Genomic DNA, 19957 nt, shown 5'->3' with positions numbered 1-19957 from the left:
TCATCAGACAAAAGGGGGGGGGGGAACGTGTACACGTCCAAGGTCACTCACCGATGTTGGAATGCATCTTACCAAAGAGCCAGAGGATCTGGGACTGGAGAGCAGTACAACGGGAGCCTGAATTTCAGGGCCTTTGCGAGCAGATCCACAGTCTGGGAACTCCACAAAGTCAGGATTTTGTTGGCTACTAAAAGATTCAAAGACAACTCGGAGCCCACTATCTGAGTCGCTCTGCTCCGATTGTCTGCTAGCACATTCCGCTTGCCTGGAATGAAATGAGCCAATAGGGTCACTGAGTTGTCTTCTGCCCATCTGTGTATCTCTACTGCTAGATGGCAGAGCAGCTGCAAAAAGGTGCCACCTTGTTTGTCCAGGTAAGTAACTACCATGGTATTGTAACTCATCAATACCACGGAGTGCCCCGCCAGGAACTGGTGGAACTGCTGGAACTGTTGGAGGGCAAAGAAGGCTGCCCTCATCTCTAAGAGATTTATATGTTGATATCTTATGGATTCGGACCATTGGCCAAAGACATTGTATTATAGCATGTGGGGCCCCCACCCTTCTTTTGACACATCTGAAAAGAGCATCAACTCCAGGGGAGTAACAAGAAGACTGACCCCTCTGCAGAGGTTTAGGTCTGCCAGCCACCATTTGAGGTTCTTCCGTTGCTCTTGTCCTCTGCGGACTAGACAGTCCTTGGAGTCTGTGGACTGATTCAATTGGGATTTTAGACTCCAATGGAGGATCTCATTCTGAGATGACCATTGGGAACTCAACAGGCCAGAGATGAGAGGTGACCAAGCAGGCACAGCCAGCTCTGTGCTGGGAGCTTTTCTCATCTGAGGAAGGGCTGTGCTACCTTCCACAGCCTCTGAATCCTTTCGTCAGATGTAAATGCTTTGTACCTTAAGGTGTCTAATTGCATGCCCAGGTATACCAGTTTCTGAGAGGGAGACAGATGAGACTTCTTGAGGTTTACCATGATCCCCAGATCCTGGCAAATCCTTAGAAGCTCATCTTGGTGGCAAAGAAGGGGCGCCTCTCAGTCGTCCAGGTACCTTAGGAGATGGATATTGATTCTGTGGGCCCAGGAAGACACGAGAATGAACACTCATGAATACCTGAGGTACTGTGGATAGACCGAAACACAGCACCTTGAACTGATAATGCTTCTGGTCTAGCATGAATCTCAGATACTTCCTGGAAGACGAATGGATTAGGATATAGAAGCATGCGTCCTATAAGTCTAGAGTGCACATCAAGTCCTGCGGTCTTACTACTTGTCTGACCGTGTCGGCTTTCTCCATCCTGAAGGGTGTTTACTCGACAAACCAGTTCAGGACTGAAATATCGATGACTTGTCTCCAGCCTCCAGATGCCTTTCTCACAACAAAGAGTCAACTATAAAAGCCTGGGGACCTGTCGAGGACATCTTGGAGAGCCCCCTTGTTCAACTTCTGCCCGAAGGGCTAACTCCTGCACTGATCCCTTCGCATAAGGGTTTGATGGAAGTGGCACTCGAGTCAGTGGAGAGAGATAGTGAACGGGACGTGATACCCTGAGCAAATCACCTCAATTGTCCAGGGTTCGGCCCCGTCATTAAGCCACCTCTGCCAACAGGTCTGCAGGCATCCCACCATAGGTAGTCATATAGGGGAACTGCTTGTCCTAGTGGGGTCGGCCATGGCCAGACACCCTCTTCCCCCTACCTCCACGGAAGGACTTTTTACCTCGAAAGGTCAGCTTAAACACCTTGGGACCCTGGTGTTTTGGGTCCCTAGCCCTCTTCCTTGGCAGTTTAGTTGCTGGTCTCTGATGTGACTGAGCGTGATTGGGCTTCCTCCATTTCTCAGCCAACGGCTTGACAACCTCAGGGTTGAACAGGGAGTTCCCCTCAAAAGGAGAATTCCTGAACCTTGCCACATCGGGCTCAGGTAGCTACCTATGGAACTTCCCTATGACAGCATCACTCTTCAAAATGGTGTTGGCCCAAAGGTTCACCACATGATGAGAAAGGAACTCGACTGCCCGAGTGCCGGACAACTGGAAAGTCTCCATAGACTTCTAGTGAACTCCCGAGACCAGTTCTGAAACCAGATCAGTTGTCCCACAGACCCCAAACAAAAAATCAAGCCACGAAGTAGCCTGCATGGCATACTTGGTGACTTCTTCTTAATTGAGGATGTTGCAGGCCAAAAATGAGACTGGCAATCCTGTCAACTTCTCAAAGGGTTTCTAGAGTGGTCAAGAGGCAGCATTGGGAGAGGCTCACTGAGGATCTCATAGTACCTCCTCTGTAGCACAAAAGGTGGCAGGAGGAGTCTGGAGTTGTTAGAAGAATGGAAGGAAGATGAGCCCGTAGCCTGGGACACTGCCTTCTGCTTGGCACTCCTCGACCCCATTGACCAAGGCATCGCTCCACTGGCCCTCAGGGGTCTCCGGGTACCATAGAACTGGTCGAGGACCGTGATCTTACCTTCAAGAGGGGCTACCGATGGATCTGGCAGCCCACTGATGGTACGAATGCAGGCCAACACCTGACAGAAGGCGTGTTGAGACTCCTTTTGTTCATCCTCCATCATCAAAGGGCTGGCAGCAGCTGGCAAAACGTTGTCCTCAAAGTCGTTTGCTCATCCACTTCCAAGCTCTAAATCATAGGAGCATTGAGTAGGCCAAGGTCTGTATTAGGATCCGAGGACAGGGCAATCAATCCCCGTGGACATGCTCGACTCCCTTTGCCTCTCAGGGAGGTCTGGCCAAGGATTTGGGGATAGTATACAAATCCTTCAGCTATCTGCGCTGGGCAGAAGTTCCTCCATCAACGTAGGCCTGACGGTCTGTGCTGACCTGCGGGGGAGATGGAGGAACCACGTTGCGCTGTGTTGGAAGGCATGCTTCCCTAGGCACTACCTCGACAGGGGTAAGGCTGAACGAGATTGTCCTATCTTCCTTAGGAGGAGATGGTCGTATCCTCTTCCTCTTCCCTTTGGATTTGGCCTGTGGTAACTTGAACTGCAGGGGACTCTCGTGTGGTTCTGAAGCACTCTCTTCCTGGGCCCTTTTGCACGGGGAGATGGGTTTCTCCTTGCGTGGAGCCTTCGGCGGGGGGGACTCCACTGAACTCCTTCTGGGGTCAGCAGGAGGAGAGGAGCCTGGGATGAGAGGAGGCAACTGTGGAATCCTGGGAGTACTCCCCAAGGAACGTCATAGCTTGCCGCATTACATTTAATAATGCTTGCAGCCATGGGGGGTCACTGGGTCCCAATGTGCTGGTAGGGAGGCCCTTGGGGCAGTATGGATCCCTGGGCTTCGAAACCTCGGCTGGAATCTTAGCCCTCGTACCTAGAGGCAAGATCGGCACAAGCCTTCCCTTTGGGGGAGGATCTGGGCGTTGTTGTGTGGGCGACAATTGTCCTGGGGCAGGTGGAAGCCCACGAGACTGGAGAGACTGATGGGAGTCTCTCCTGGTGGGAGGTTTGCCCTGCGCAGGAAACATTCTGCAACCAAAAAAGGTGAAGGAATCTTGTCCGAGGACGAGGAGAACACTGAAGCGGGGCAAGACAGGTCTCGTAAGGATGGATAATTGCGAGACCCAGCTCTATCACGAGACGCTACCTAATCACGAGTTACTGCTGCGTCACGGGACACTGCTCTGTCACTCAACGCTGGTCTGCCGCGCGACACGGCAAGAGACTGAGCATGAGCAAGGGAACGAAAACCAGGGGAAGGAGCTACCATGGAGCGTGATTCCAGGTCGCACGACACTAAGGGATCATCATGATGAGAACCTGAAGGAACTTTGTTACCAACACCTGATGGGAGATGAGATCCCTCAGGAATCGCGTAGCGGGAGACATGGTTCACACAAGGAGGACGAGGAACATGACAAGAACCCAAAGGAACTACGTCATTGAAACCTGATGGGAGATGGAATCCTTCAGGAACATGACGAGAGCACGAAGAAACTATGTCATCGAAACATGAAGGGAGATGGAATCCCTTACAAATCGCATTGCGCGAGACCACAGAGTTCATGCGACGAGAGTCCAAAGACTCTCTATTATGTGAAAAAGCAGACTTCAGCATTATGGAGGTCATGAGAGCCCGAGGGCTCAGTGTAACCAAGGTCACGAGAACCTGAAGGTTCTACGCGAAGGAAGACCAAGGACTCCATGCCACGAGAGCTCGAAGGCTCAGCATAACCCTTGTTGCGAGATCCCGAAAGATCAACACAACGGCGGGAGACAAAAGTCTCCCTGTCACGAAAAACTGATGTCTCTGCGTGACGGTTAGTAGGAGAGCCCAAAGGTTCAGCGTAACCAACGTTGCGAGAACTCGCCAGCTCAACGCAACTGAAACCCAAAGGTTCCATGCTGCAAGACCCTGAAAGGTCAACTAGACTGTCATGAGTCCCCGAAGGGACATTGTAGCTAGAACCCGGAGGTTCAAAGAGGTGTCTCCTGACTGCATGAGGAGGAGCACATCCTGGAAGGAGAGGGGTCACAAACTCCTCCACCTGACGGGCCCAAGAAGGGGAACGTCCAGCAGAGACCGCCTGAGGGGGAGTCTGCCTTAGATCTAGATCTACCTCCCCCAGAAGTACGAGTGCATCGTTTACGCTGCCTGCTAGTGGTTTTCTCTTGGGAACGAGAGACATGTTCCCCCGAAGGAGAACCCTGCCTTGCACTTTCTTCTGCTACCGTCCCTGGTGGGTCAAAAAAGTCCTCGGCGTTGATCTCAGGGGACCAAAAGTCAGATCAACGTGCTGCAGCGTCTACGCCCACAGGAGGATCAACCTCCACAGAGGAAGGAGATGACCGGCTCCTCTCCGCTCCAAATTGAAGTTCAAAGAGAACGTCCTTCAAAAGGGGACCATCAATGCTCAGTGATGGCCATAAAGACAATGTTAGAGATTGAACAGGCACGCCCTGGGTAAAGGGGTGGAGCTGACTCACTAGGGGAGACAGCGCCGTCACCTTGCCTACAAGGTTGACCTCGAGTAACCAGGCTTGCGCTGCTACTCGGACGATCACTAGAAGGCACCGGCGGATGAACAGCTTCGGGAAGAAATCAGGGGTGGTAAAAGAAGACCGCGGTTTCTTCAACTCCAAGGAAGTAATATCCCTATAAATAACAAAGGGTTTATGTTTGCGCAGGAACAAATAAGTAATTGGTTCTACATAAGAACCACCCTCAACCTCATAAAGGATGGTGGGGGAGATACTTCTATACCAGTGCTGGGTGTGAAAGCTTACCTGCATCAATGACCGATCCAGCAAATAAAAGGATGACCGCTTCACTCCCAGAGGCGCTTCTTGTCCTATAAGGAGCCAGGTGCACTACACAAACTCTTGAGCAGCTACCACAGGTCGCAGTAAAAACTTGTCTGAAGATCTGTGTCTACTGTATACTCCCGCAGACAGTGGGTTGTAAAGGTTACCCGACGCTTCCAAACTACGGCACTTTAATACTTACGCCACTGACAAGTTCTTCCTAAAATCGAGCCAATTCCATGATACATGGGCTCATAATAGAGCTGAATCATTACGATTCTCTGCTTGGGAATATGCCTTTCAATCCTGCTGGCACTAATAAAGAGATTTTGAATCTACAGCCGGAAGGATTGGGGGTTCTATTCAGGTAGTGTCTTAAGAACCCCCATAGGACAAAGAATCAAATCATCCAGTTTGTCAGACGCATCTTTAAGGGAAGAGATGGAGAAAGACTCATACCTGATGTCTTCAACTGCAGGGTTCTGGGTTTCCGACAAGAACTCTAGGATGAAGATAGAATAGAACTTTCTCCATACTTTGGAATGAGATACAACACAGGAAATACTTTGAAGTTCGCCTAATCTCTTGGCAGAGGCTAACGCCATGAGAACAGTCTATAGAGTGAGGTCCTCATCTGATGCGTGTCATAGTGGTTCGTACGGTCCTCTTCTCAGGGACCTAAGGACTCTACAGTAGTTACATAACATGCGGGTTGTCTGTGTTCCCTTGGTGTGCAAGACTGTTCAAATTCCCTCCTAAGCATGGACAATTCCTATGATGAGAAAAGGAACAAACCCTTCAGTCGGACAACCTGGCTCAAGGCTGAGCGATAGCCTTTCACCACTGCAACTGAAGGGGGTTCCCAGCAAAAGCAGATGAGAAAATTTGCAATCAATTGCAGAGGTTCCAACCGGAGAATTACCCCTTCTAAGGCACCTATCGCAAAAAATTACCCACTTGGCTTGACACACCGCTGCATAGGATTTCTGGGAATATCCAAACATCTCCTTCGCAGTGCTTCGCAAAAATCCTCTCTCAGAGGAGATGCTGGATAGTCTTCATCCGTATAGAGATAAGGATGTCACAGAGCTGTAGAATCTGCATGTGTGGTTGGCAAAGCAGATTGGGCCATAAGAGATGTTCCCCTGGAACTTCTGTCAGGAGAATCAGCAGGTCTTGGTAACATCCAGCTTGTGGGCACTTGGAAGCCACTAGGGTCATTTTGAGATCTGGTGTAATCATTATTCTGTTGATTACCCTTCGAATCAGGAAAAACAGCGGAAAAGCATAAGCATCGAGGCTGTCTCATTGATGTTGGAAACCATCCTCTAGATCTAGATCTGCTGTTGAGTCCGGGATTGGTGAACATTAAATCGGAAGCTTGTTGTTGAGCTTTGTGGCAAACAGGTCTATCGATGAAGAACCTCAAAAAGTCAGCAGCCTCTTCACTACAAGAAGATGGAGCGACCATTCCGCTCCTATCACTTAATCCTGGTGACTGAGCTTGTCAGCGATTACCTGGAATGAATCTTGCTGACAACTCCCCCCCGTTATCCCAAGACAAGGAGCGAGCCTGTTTTGCCAACTCAAAAACGAGCTGTAAAACAGTACCTTCTTATTTGTCGTCACTCATTAACGCCACCGTGTGACCTATCAGTTGTTACAGTATTGAAAATACTCCAGGGACAGAATCACTGCTTTTAATTCTCATACATTGAAGTGAAATTGTCTTTTCCCTTTAGACCAAAACCCAAAGGCTACGTCATTCCTCAGGAGTGCACCCCACCCTTCCTTTGATGAATCAGTGAAGAGCAGCATCTCAGGAGGAGGGAACTCTAAGGGTAAAGTACATTCTTGTCCCGTAGCCACCATGCTAGATATTCCCTTACTTCCTGGTTGACTAAAACTGGGTGTTGAGGGGAGTTGGTGAAATCCGTCTAATGTGACTTTAGGCACAATAGACAGGAACATTGATAGAGTTGCCCGTGAGGCACAAGCTTCTCTAGGGATGAAAGGTGATTGAGGAACTTTTGCCATTGCCACGCTGGGACAAGTTGTTGCACTTCTTTCCCGAGTATGTTGATGCGTCTCTCTAAAGGAATGATATTCGCCTTCTTTGTGCCCACCAGCATACCCACCCTCTGCTTGGACTCGAGGATGGAATTATCCTGATTAATCATAATGCTCAGATTGTGATAAAATGCGAAAAGTCTGTCACCGTGCTAAAGCTGACCATGGGAGGAGGACAGTATCAGCCAGTCATTGGAGTAGCACAAGCTAAAACAAGTGATAAGATTCATCTGAACACCTGGGGGGCAATTGACAATCCGAAGCACATGACTTTGAATAGGAAGATTTTTCCCTCAGGATAAAGAGGAGGAATTATACAATTCAAGGGGATGGTTGATAATGTCATTGGTTGGCAATACAGTACTTGCTTCAGCTGAGATTGCTCTCTGATTGGCTTTAATTTCATGCAGGGACAAATCATTTCAGACTTTGCTAATATACGGTCTGGACACCTAAAGGCAACTGTGAGGTTGATGAAGGCTTCACGACTAGCCTTCCTCCACTTCTCCACCACTGCCTCTATGGTATGTTCTTCTGAGGAAAGAGACGTAGCCTCCAGAACTAAGCCTTTCCTCAACCCCGGCAACACCTCCTTTCCAACTTCCTTTGAGAAACAAGATACTACAATACCCTTACTATACAGTACCCAGTCGACCCACTGGTTGGCTGACAGAGTTTCATGAAAGCCATCGCCTTCCCACCAGACAAAACCAACTTCTAGTGCTTTGCTAATGTCTCATAATTTGACAAATCCTGATTACAGTAATGGCAAAGTATCTGACTGCAACAGACCACTGGTGGATTTTGGAAGCTGCCTGGAAACTGGCCACAAAAGAGGCTTACATGGTAGAAGACTCAAGAGCTGAAAAGACAGAGTCTTTGGTTTTGAGTCTCTCCATTGGAAATACCATCTTCAGAGCAGAAAAAGAGAGATCAACGGAAGAGGAGACAGATTCACTTTTTCAGGCATATAGAATCTCTTCAGTCAATAGACTGCAGGGGACCGGATCCTACTTGGACAACTAGACTGAAGTGAATTCTAAGACCACGAGATCTGAGAGTACACTCTGTTTAAGGGCTTATAAGTAAGTTCTTACCAAGCCAACTCCTATGAGGTCTCGCTAGTCAATGACCGTAGATCCCACTGTCAAAGAAGCCATGGTAGCTGCACTAACGAAGAAGTACAAGAGCATGGACAAACAAAAACTCGTATCAGGGTTCTCTGCCTTCACCAGATCTGAACCAAGGTCAAGTACCCTTATGTGTCAAGACCCTAGACTCCTCCTCCCTTACGAAAGATAAGGTCTCAACAATCCACTCAAGAAACAGCTCTATCCTCTCAGAGTAGACATGGTCAGGAAGGAAAATGGAACCGGAAGTGCAACCCAAAAAAGCTGATGGGGGCTCAATCAAGCATAATCACATGCCTTCAGAAACTGAATTGCCTCTGGCAAACACGCCCCCAGAGACTAACAAAGTATTGCATACTTCAGTCTATATGGTGCATGCAGGTGTACATGGTTGTAAGCAGCATGCAAGCGCATTGTGTACATAGCGATCACACCGAGGTGAAGGACCTTGTCATCTATTGCACGTACATTATAGAACATCTCGGTGTTCGTAACAACGATGAGAACGATCCTGGTGGTTCCCTGTTCCTCTTTCTGGTTGCTCAAGGGAACTTATCAACGTGTGGAATGGTTATGCAGAGGGAAAGACAAGTGACAAGAGACCATGCTCCTACCCCTCAAGAATGTGGGATCATTTCCACTGACCCGGGAGTCCGGAAGTGACCAACCCGAAGGTAACCGTTCAAGAGGAGACCAATTGTGATGAGACCAAGGATTGTACTAACTATTATGCTTACACAAGGGAACGTTTCGTCGCTCATAAAAGCAAGGAGAATGATCGGTGGTTCTTCTCACCACCTGAATCTCTGCAAAAACTTGATGGAGCCTTACCATGAGCAAACCTTTCTTCCTTCGATACCGAAGTAACTCTTGGGAAAGACTCTGTGGTTTCTCACTCACAGAAGAAAGAAAAGAAGGGCAGTGCCATTCAACCTGACAGTACCCTACTTGCTCCAGTACAAGACTGAGTACCAGTAGCAAGAGAGTACGCTCCTGTACCAAGTCATTAAGTCACATTTCCTGGATAACCCGGTCCTCAGTAATGCACCGTCTCTTTCTTGCACATAATGAGAAAGACTGCTTGGAGCCCCATTAGATTTTGCAATTGTTTGAGTCCCGAAAAAGGGGAGGAAAAAGGTGTAGCCTTCTGACCGACAGTGTGTGTGCTCAGTTCCATACAAGACTATGCACAGGTAGCACAAGCTTACGTTCCTGTACTGCACACCAAATCACCTTCCTGGATTGGGTTAGTTCTTGGTACTGAACTCTCTCACTCTCGTATGAGGAGAAAGCTCAGTTGAAGTCTCATGAGACATCTGTTGGTTTATTTTCTTGAACTACTATTAGTCCTTCCTAGAAGCAGCAGTGTTGAAAAAACCTGACAAAGATGAAGAAAAGGAGGATTACACGTGCTTCTTCCTATTGTCCGCCTTCGTTGGAGTTGAGGTCTAGGAGACCAACAATGATACTGCACTCCCATGGAGAGAGGCAACAGGAGTTTCTTCAAAAGAAACCGAAACCACCCTAGTACACGCCTTCAAGAGCCTCCACAGGTGTAGCAAATATCATGGCAGAAACCAAATCCTTCCTCAGACGGAGCACCGGTGATGCCCAACTTCTTTAGGATAAGGTCATCATCTCACCACCACAAGTGAACTCCACTGTAGAGGAGGAAACAATGTGATCTCATAACAAGGGGATGACTGCGAATAGCTGTGCCCACAGCAAAAATGCACAAAGATGATGAGGATCAATGGATATAAACCTGCCATACTTCACACCGGCTTTACTCGTACACAATTGCTTATCCTTGCACTTCTCAATTTATTCTGGAGTGAAAAATGTTATTTTCATTAGTAAAATAAATTTTTGAATATACTTACCCGATGATCATGTAGCTGTCAACTCTGTTGCCCGACAGAAATCTACGGTCGGGATACGCCAGCGATCGCTATACAGGTGGGGGTGTACACAACAGCGCCATCTGTGAGCAGGTACTCAAGTACTTCTTGTCAACAAGAACTCAATTTTCTCCTCGGTCCACTGGTTCTCTATGGGGAGGAAGGGCGGGTCCTTAAATTCATGATCATCGGGTAAGTATATTCAAAAATTTATTTTACTAATGAAAATAACATTTTTCAATATTAATCTTACCCGATGATCATGTAGCTGAGAGACCAGCATACATGTTAACAAAGAAGCTAAGTATCCCGTATCTTATTTTAGCCGTTATTCAAAATAACAAACATAAAATAAATAAGTACCTGGTAAGGAAGTCGACTTGAATCATTACTCTGCCTTTTTAAGTACGTCTTCCTTACTGAGCCTAGCGATCCTCTTAGGATGCTGAGCGACTCCTAGGTGCTGAAGTATTAAGGGCTGCAACCCATACTAAAGGACCTCATCACAACCTCTAATCTAGGCGCTTCTCAAGAAAGAATTTGACCACCCGCCAAATCAACCAGGATGCGGAAGGCTTCTTAGCCTTCCGGACAACCCAGAAATATTTCAAGAGAAAGATTAAAAAGGTTCTGGAATTAGGGAATTGTAGTGGTGGAGCCCCCACCACTACTGCACTCGTTGCTACGAATGGTCCCAGAGTGTAGCAGTTCTCGTAAAGAGACTGGACATTCTTAAGATAAAAGACGCGAACACTGATTAGCTTTTCCAAAAGGTTGCGTCGAAAATCTTTCGCAGAGATCTATTTTATTAAAAGGTCACGGAAGTTGTGATAGCTCTAACTTCGTGTGTCCTTACCTTCAGCCAAGCTTGGTCTTCCTCATTCAGAAGGGAATGAGCTTCTCGTATTAACAGTCTGAAAATAATAGGATAAAGAATTCTCTGACATAGGCAAAGATGAATTCTTAACTGAACACCATAAAGCTTCAGACGGGCCTCATAAAGGTTTTTAAAATAGAACTTAAGAGCTCTACAGGACATAATACTCTTTCTAGTTCCTTTCCAACCATATCGATAAGTTTGGAATAACGAACGATATTGGTCAAGGCCGAGAAGGCAGCTCGTGTTTGGCTAGAAAACCAAGATGTAGAACATGTAGCCGTTTCGGATGAAAATCCGATGTTCTTGCTGAAGGCATGAATCTCACTGACTCTTTTAGCTGGTAAAGCATATCAGGAAAAGTGTCTTAAAGGTGAGATCTTTCAAGGAGGCTGATTGAAGTGGTTCGAACCTGTCTAACATAAGGAATCTTAGAACCACGTCTAAATTCCAACCAGGTGTAACCAAACGACGCTCCTTCGTGGTCTCAAAAGACTTAAGGAGGTCCTGTAGATCTTTATTGTTAAAAAGATCTAAGCCTCTGTGACGGAAGACTGATGCCAACATGCTTCTGTAACCCTTGAAAGTGGGAGCTGAAAGAGATCGCTCTTTTCTCAGATATAAGAGGAAGTCAGCTATTTGAGTTACAGAGGTACTGGTCGAGGATACGGATACTGACTTGCACCAGTTTAGGAAGATTCCCCACTTCGATTGGTAGACTCTAAGGGTGGATGTTCTCCTTGCTCTAACAATCGCTCTGGTTGCCTCCTTCGAAAAACCTCTAGTTCTCGAGAGTCTTTCGATACTCTGAAGGCAGTGAGACGAAGAGCGTGGAGGCCTTGGAGTACCTTTCTACGCGTGGCAGACGTAGCAGGTCCACCCTTAGGGGAAGAGTTCTGGGAACGTCTACTAGCCATCGAAGTACCTCGGTAAGTTATTCTCTCGCGGGCCAGAGGGAAGCAACTAGTGTCAACTTTGTCCCAACGTGAGAGGCGAACTTCTGCAGTACCTTGTTGACAAACTAGAACGGAGGGAATGCATATAGATCTAGATGAGACTAATCTAGTAGAAAGGCATCTAAAAGAACCACTGCTGGGTCTGTTGAGAGCCTCTTGGACATCGAGGTTGCGAAGAGATCTATGGTTGGATGGCCCCAGGTGACCCAAAGTCTCTTGCATACATCTCTGTGGAGGGTCCAATATGTTGGAATTATTGTCCCTTCCTACTGAGACAAACTGCTAAGACATTCAAGTTGCCTTGGAAGAAATTTGTTACTAGTGAAAAGTCTAGACCTGTTGAACAGGAGAGGAGGTCACTAGCGAACTCGCACCATGTCAGAGAGTAGGTCCCTCCTTGCTAGGAGATGAACATCAAAGCAGGGAGTTGTCCGTGTTGACCTCCATTACTTTGTCTTGAAGGAGAGACCTGAAGCTTTTCCAGGTCAGACTTACTGCCAGAAGCTTCTTGCAGTTAAAATGCATTGTCCTTTGACGCGAGTTCCATAATCCCGAGCATTCCCTACCGCCTAAGGTCGCACCCCAGCCTACGTCCGATGCGTCTGAGAAGAGAACGTGGTTGGGAGTCTGAACAGTCAGGGGAAGACCCTATAAAAGGTTGATAAAGTCCTTTCCTCAGGTTAGACCAGACTTATCTTCCGGAAACCGGGATCGAGACCGCTTCTAGCGTCTTGTCCTTTTCCAGTGAAGAGCTAGATGAAACCGAAGAGGACGGAGGAGTAGTCTTCCAAGTGACACCAAATGCACCACGGATGACAGTGTCCTAACCAGACTCATCCACAGCCTGACAGGGCCGTATTCCTTCTTCAGCATCTTCTGGATGGATAGCAGGGCTGGGGATTGATCTTCTTGTTCAGCCATGTCCTCATCAGAGGGTTCCTCATCCGAAACTGATGAGGAAACGGCAACGGAGTGGGCAACGTCTGACTCGCTGAATCCGGTCGCACTGGTGGATGCGTGACGGAGCCGGACACAAGATCATGGTACTGCTGCACAGTCTGTGAACTGTCAACCATGGGGAAGCGAGGAAGTACAGCGACAACCCGAAACTGACTAGACTGTCTGGGTAGTACAGACAACCCCTTATCGGTTTGCTGAGGTTGCCGCACTGCGTCACAACAAGTCACCTCTGCTGGTTGTTGAACGTCTTCCCAGTGACACACTGAACGTCCACAACCACCTCCGAGAGTAGCATAACATCAACATGCGACTGGCAACCCACACTGGGTCGCACCGGTGGAGGAACCATCTCAACTGGCGGACGTGAGTAGGATACCTCAGCGTCAACAGGGCGTACAACCAACCGGTAGGAAGGTCGTTGGCAAGAAGGGTCTTCTCCGTAAAAAATCCTCTATCAAGGACTAAGCTTGGACTGCATGTCTTGCAACAAAGCCCAAGGTCTATGGGAGCAGGTGTGGCAACAGACGGGGTTAGCGACTGAAGCGGAACCATTTACCCTCCCTGGAAGCATGTTATGCTTAAATAAAAGTCCATAGGAGGCTAAGCAGCTTAAGGCTCCTCTCCAAATGACAGAGTCCTCAAGGGAATATCAGAAGGAGGGAGAACAGCACTTTCTCATCTACAGGAACCATATCCGAGAAAAGCTAGGTTCTCTCAGTGAGGGTTTCACTGGTGCAAAAGCAGCAGACCAGAAGGCAACGTTATGAAACTGCTTGACAGTCTGTGAACTGTCAAAAACTGAACTGTCAACCACAACAGGAGCGTGAGGACATACAGCACTGGTGTATAAGTAGCAGACCAGAAGGCAACGTCATGTAACTGTATGACAGTTTGTGAGTTGGCAACAACCAAAGTTGTGTGGGGAAGCCTCAACTCCTGACTGACTAGTTTGCTGCTGGCGAGTGGCGGTAACCACAGTGTGTTGCGGAGGCTGACACACCGTGTCAAAACACGGCAGCTTGTGGTAGCTCACGCATGGCAACGGAGTGCTCTGTGTGTGGGAGTCATCATACATCTGGCAGGGTTGACTGTGCATGGGTGGAGGAGCTCTCACAACAAGAGTGTGAGAGCAGGAAGCCATGCCGGGCGCACAACCGTGGGAGGTGTAGGCCCACGGGTGCATCGTCAACCTTCTCCGCAGTCGGAGTGTGGGAGCTGGCAACAACAAAAGCAGAGTGCTGGTGCGTGGGAGGGGCTGCGGTGGGTTGAGGAGCATGCGGTATGGTATGCGGAGCATGCTGTAAGGTATGCGGCTCATGCTGCATGGTATGCGGAGCATGCTGTAAGGTATGCAGAGCATGCTGTAAGGTATGCAGAGCATGCTGCATGGGCAGCGGAGAATGCCGCATAGTGCTGGAACCCGGCAGCTCTACAGAACCTTCCCACTGCTGATGTGGTAGCTCACGCATGTTAGCAGATGGTGCAGCAAGAACATGCGTCTGGCAGGGTGGACTGCGCATCGGTGGTGGAGCTCTCACAGGTGGAGGGTGGGAGCAGGCAGCCGCAGTATCTGCTGAGCGCACAACCTCGGAGGGTTGTAGGTTAACAGGTGCATTGTCAACCTTCCAGCATGATACTCCTGCATGAAGGAGCAAGCTGAGACTGTATAGTCTGCAGCATGGACCACTAGGGTCTATGAAAGACAACAACAAACGGAGCTACTGTCCGTTGTGACTGAGGGTCTAAAACAGCTGGTGCGGCAACAGACGGAGTTACTGCCTGTTGCGGTACCACCTTGCCTCTCTTGGGAGGTGTGCAGTTGTCGTACTGCAGCGAGTCCGAACTGACCCAGTGGCTACACCTAGGCCGTTGGACTTGCGCGGAAGGGACCGACTTGCACTTAAAAGCTGCAAGATTTGGTCCATGGTTTCTGCGAGAAACCTCTTCCGCAGACGAGGAATAAAGGGGCTCTCTCGTCTTTGTGTGGGTGGGGTGATCACGTCGGCAACGTGTGTAGATACACCCGAAACCACGGAGGGAAACGTCTGTTCGTCGATCAAGGCCTGTGGAACCCATAAGTCCTTCGACATTACTTCTCCCCTGGGCTTGGGAGCTTGTAAGAGGTATCGGACTAGGTGAACAACTGGCACGAACAGACGAACCCTCGAACGCAACACTGTAACACTTTGCGCATATCACTTTATCACTTTTGATTTTCTGTTTGCACTTATTTCACTGAACTCGAAACTTTAAGTGGTTTGTACCTGAAACACGCAATCCTATCCTTCATTAAAAGGTAGTAATTGCGAAAACAGTATTACAATGTAACAGAAAAACATAATGAAAGATAAAGAATTCAGTGGCTGGAAAAGAGACTAAACACTAGATCAAATAAACTACGTTTAAAATCTCTCACCGCATAAAGCCTGGGAACAAGAATAAAACTCTAGAAACGTTTTACCTTCTTCCCCTATAGCGACTAGGGAGAAGAGCAAAAAACGAGAACAACGTTACCCGCTTGAACGAAACGTTTATCCTCCTCTCTCTCCCTCCGTCTCTATCTCTCTCTCTCTCTCTCTTGACTTAGAACCTGAGAGATGAGCCCAATTATATATATCGTTAAAACATATTATTTGTTAAAGGAAAAAAACTGAAAGGTTTCCCAAATAAAAAGTTCCTTTATTAGAATTAAAACCATTTAAGCTAAGATAGAATGAACAAAACGCTAGAATCGGTTTACTCTTACTGCAACGTGAAACCCTGAAATACTCTCTCTCTATCGTAACGATAGAGCGCAAGTTGAACGTTCTGAACGTCAACAACTGCGGAGACTAAACAAAACGTTAGTTCAACTTTGAAAACAGTACGAGACTATCAAAGAAATTCTTTCAAAAACATTAATATTAAAATAGCATAAATTCTTAACAGGAAAAACGATATGACGGGCTCAATGTTAATTAACTTCGGTTCTAAGTAAGGACCGCCTACTATTAGGAAAGGTCGCATATAAACAAACATAAAAATTAATTTTTATAAGTTTATAATAAATGGAAAGTTAATCGAAGAGGCCTATAAATGGCGGAGAGATATAAAATAAATCTATAACTTTGCCCAAAAACCTAAACACACTTCCGTCTAAGGGAAGGGTGGGTCATAAAAAGTGAAAGAGTCTAAACTCTCTTCGACACCAACACTTCCGTCTAAGGGAAGGGTCGGCCATTTAAAAGTGAAAGAGAGTCCATACTCTCTTCGTCACCATAATTAAATCAAATTAATTCCAAAAGCTTGCTAAGCTAATGATAAAGCTTCCTGAATAGCGAAGGCTAAACTCTAGAGCAAATACATCACCAAATCTTGAACAATAACTCCAGAATCAACAGCGTATCCAAGTAGGTCTAGCCGGTGGCACGACAGAGGAAAAATTGAGTTCTTGTTGACAAGAAGTACTTGAGTACCTGCTCACAGATGGCGCTGTTGTGTACACCCCCACCTGTATAGCGATCGCTGGCGTATCCCGACCGTAGATTTCTGTCGGGCAACAGAGTTGACAGCTACATGATCATCGGGTAAGATTAATATTGAAAAAAAAAAAATTAAAAGCTAATAATTTGAGAGGCTTGAAGAGTACGTCTGTACTGTTTGCGGGCAAAGTCCAAAAGTACTAGCCTTCCTAATTGACAGGTGGGGTGAGGTTTTCCCCTCAACGCCTGTCAGTAGCTACAACTACCTCATTAGGTTTTCATGACCATTCCAACTTTGGTGAAGTCATACTCCTATTGACGAACAATGGTTTGTATTCATATAGGAACAAAAGCAAATTTTATTTATTTTTTATAAATACAGTATCAGCAATATAATATTTGAAACTTTCTTCTGAATAGCAATAATAACCTCTGATGATTACACACTAAAACATAAGAAGATAATACTAAATTACATTTTGTAATAACCATGAATACTGTATCTCTCACCTGATGGAAAAGCGATCCCATAATCAACATTTTGCCAAGGCTGACATCCACTGGTAGTTGAGCCAATAGTTTCCCTATTGTGGTAAGTCCTTCTACATCTGTCAGTGCTCCCTGAGCTTTCAAAGCGGTCACAGAATTCTCTAGACTCTCAGGTGCTGGAGGTTCGATGAATGGAAATAGCCTAACATCTGGCAGTCCCATGGAGATCATTTGTAAAGTAAGAGAATCCAAAGGCACACGCTGAATTTCTGGAGTGCTGTACTGTATGAAAGAATTGTACTCTTCTTCAGAATACAAGCGAAAACAAGTCCCTGGGCCTGTGCGACCTGCTCGGCCCTTCCTCTGTTCTGCAGAAGCCTGACTGATCCAAAATTCTTTCAACTTTTGCATTTTTGAAAGAGCATCATAACTCATTTCTTTAACTTTACCCGAGTCTACGACAAATCGCACACCATCAATGGTAACTGATGTTTCTGCAATGTTGGTGGAAACTATGCATTTTCTCACCCCTTCAGGTGGCATATCGAACACTTTTTCTTGTTCTGTAACAGACAATGTACTATGTAATGGGAGCACGATCCACCTGTTCGTTTGTTGTGCATAGACTTTTGCTGCTTCTACAACATTTGATATTTCACTCATGCCACTTAAAAAGATAAGCACATCTCCTCGTTCGTCATCCGGATATTTGCTGTCAATGAGTTGCATCACACGAATGTATGGAGCTGGGTTGATCTTCTCTCTTTTGTTTGCTTGTTCAATCATAGGAATGGGAAAATACTGCAATTTTATTGGATATAACCGTCCTGGAACTTGAATAACAGGAGCCTGGCCCATAAAATAGTTACGGAACAGGTCAATATTAATTGTGGCAGACATCAGAACAACTTTGATACTGTCACGCTGTAGCAAAAGACATTTCATGACTCCCAAAAGGAAGTCAGTGTGCAAGTGACGTTCATGAATTTCATCTAAAATCATCACATCATATAAAGATAGAGAAGGATCCACTGATACCTGCCTTAAAAGAAGCCCTTCAGTCAGGAAAACAATTTTCGTATGTTCTGTTTTGTGCTTCTCAAATCGTATTTGATAACCTACTTTTGAACCAAATTCATTCAAAGTTTCATATGCAACTCTCTTTGATAATGATATACAAGCAATTCGACGAGGTTGAGTGCAAGCAATGTTTGAAAACCCTGCAGATAGAAGATACTGAGGAACTTGAGTGGATTTACCACATCCTGTGTCACCTGCAATAATTACAACACTGTTCTCTTTGACTGCTGACACAATTTCTTGTCTATATGCAGCAATGGGAAGGTTAGCCTGTGACTCCCGTAACTTCCTATACTTCTCAAATCTTTGTTTTTGTATAAAATCTAAATAAAGAAGAATAATAAACTTGGCTTCCAGAATTTTTTTACGTGATAATCTCTTTTTGCAATCTTCTAAATCTCTTGGGGGAAGTCTTCTCTGTAATTCATCTACATCCTTCAGATTTAAACCAAAATTGATACAGTATCTCTTATTGAATTTCAGAGGAAGTTGGTATAAATTACTGAACTGATCTTCGTTGGTGTTATTTTTCTGTCCACCGTGATCTTTGCACATGTCACGAATCTTTTTTTGTTTCTGCAGTCCGTGATATTTCTTCAAAAACTTCCAGAAATCATGATACTCCTCAGTTCCTCGTTTGATAACATCCTCATCTCTGAAAAACATTTGGTTAAGCTCATAACGATAATCTTCCCAATTAAACTTCAGTTCCTCCTCAGAATCAGAGTCACTGTCCTCTCTGAAACCTCTATCTCTAGAAGTTGATGGCTCTGGTTCTTGAAAGCCTTTCGAAACAAGACCCCTCTCACTGCCTTGCAGACAGTCAGCCTCAGTATCATCTTCAGTATCACTGCTTACTTTCACAGGGGACATACTACTGTTGCCAGAATATGGATTTAGGAACGACCTTGATATGCCCATATCCTTTCTTGATCGATCTCCACCTTCTAATTCTTTCCCATGAAATTCTTTTTTACCTACATTTCCTTTTCTGATAAACTTATGAGAAGAATCTGTACCAGAGTCTGAACTTGACTTCAGTGAAGAATCTGAGCTTGAACTTCTTGAATCTGAACTAGAGTAATCCCTTCTCTGCCTCTTATGCTTCCTGCTGTGAGAGCCATGACGTCTCTTGCACTTACTCTTGTGTTTCTCCTTGTGGTAATTATGTGAACGTCTTCTCTCGGGGGAAGGTGATGGAGATAAAGCTCTTTTTTGCTTTTTTTGACCCATAATGACTAACAAAATACCTACACATACAGTAAAGGACCAATTGATAAAGTGACACACTATGTAGCTGAGTATATCAAACTTAAAATTTTACACATTCAAGCTTTATTTTTCAAACAGTAAATAGCAGTACAGTATACTGTAGGTAATTCACATCCAAGGCACTACATTACTCTTTGAATTTCCATTCTTGACGGCACATTGGACACTGCTGGTGGAGCTGCTGTGATTGTAACCATTTCATAATGCAATGGATATGAAAGCAATGAGAGCACTGGCCCCATACAAGAGGGCAATCATCACCTGGTAGTCGACAGTCTGAACAGCAACCGTCAAAGGACATGCGACAAATCCCACAACTATCATCGTTGGCAACCCATCTCCAGGTTGCTACTCCAGTCCAGGATTTAATTTTTACCTTCATTTCCTATAAAGAGAAAACTGTAATTAGGCTAATTATTTATTATCAAAATAGAAAACTGTAATTAGGCTAATTATTTATTATCTAAAGAGAAAACTGTAATTAG

General features: G+C 46.1%; 1 protein-coding gene across 1 annotated transcript in view; it reads right to left on the bottom strand.

Annotated features, from left to right (window-relative positions):
* LOC137638465 (probable ATP-dependent RNA helicase DHX34) overlaps positions 1-19598 on the bottom strand; it is a 70611-nt gene extending 51013 nt beyond the window's left edge. The window contains exon 1 of the mRNA XM_068370542.1: positions 17142-19598. Coding sequence (XP_068226643.1) covers positions 17142-19433 — 2292 coding nt within the window. The 5' untranslated portion in view covers positions 19434-19598. The remainder of the gene's footprint in view (positions 1-17141) is intronic.
* Between the last annotated feature and the right edge of the window lie 359 nt (positions 19599-19957).

Source organism: Palaemon carinicauda, chromosome 3 (genome assembly GCF_036898095.1).
Source record: "Palaemon carinicauda isolate YSFRI2023 chromosome 3, ASM3689809v2, whole genome shotgun sequence".
NCBI classification, from domain to species: Eukaryota; Metazoa; Arthropoda; class Malacostraca; order Decapoda; family Palaemonidae; genus Palaemon; species Palaemon carinicauda.
Note: the sequence above shows the minus strand (reverse complement) of the source record. Positions and strands in the feature narration are given on the sequence as shown.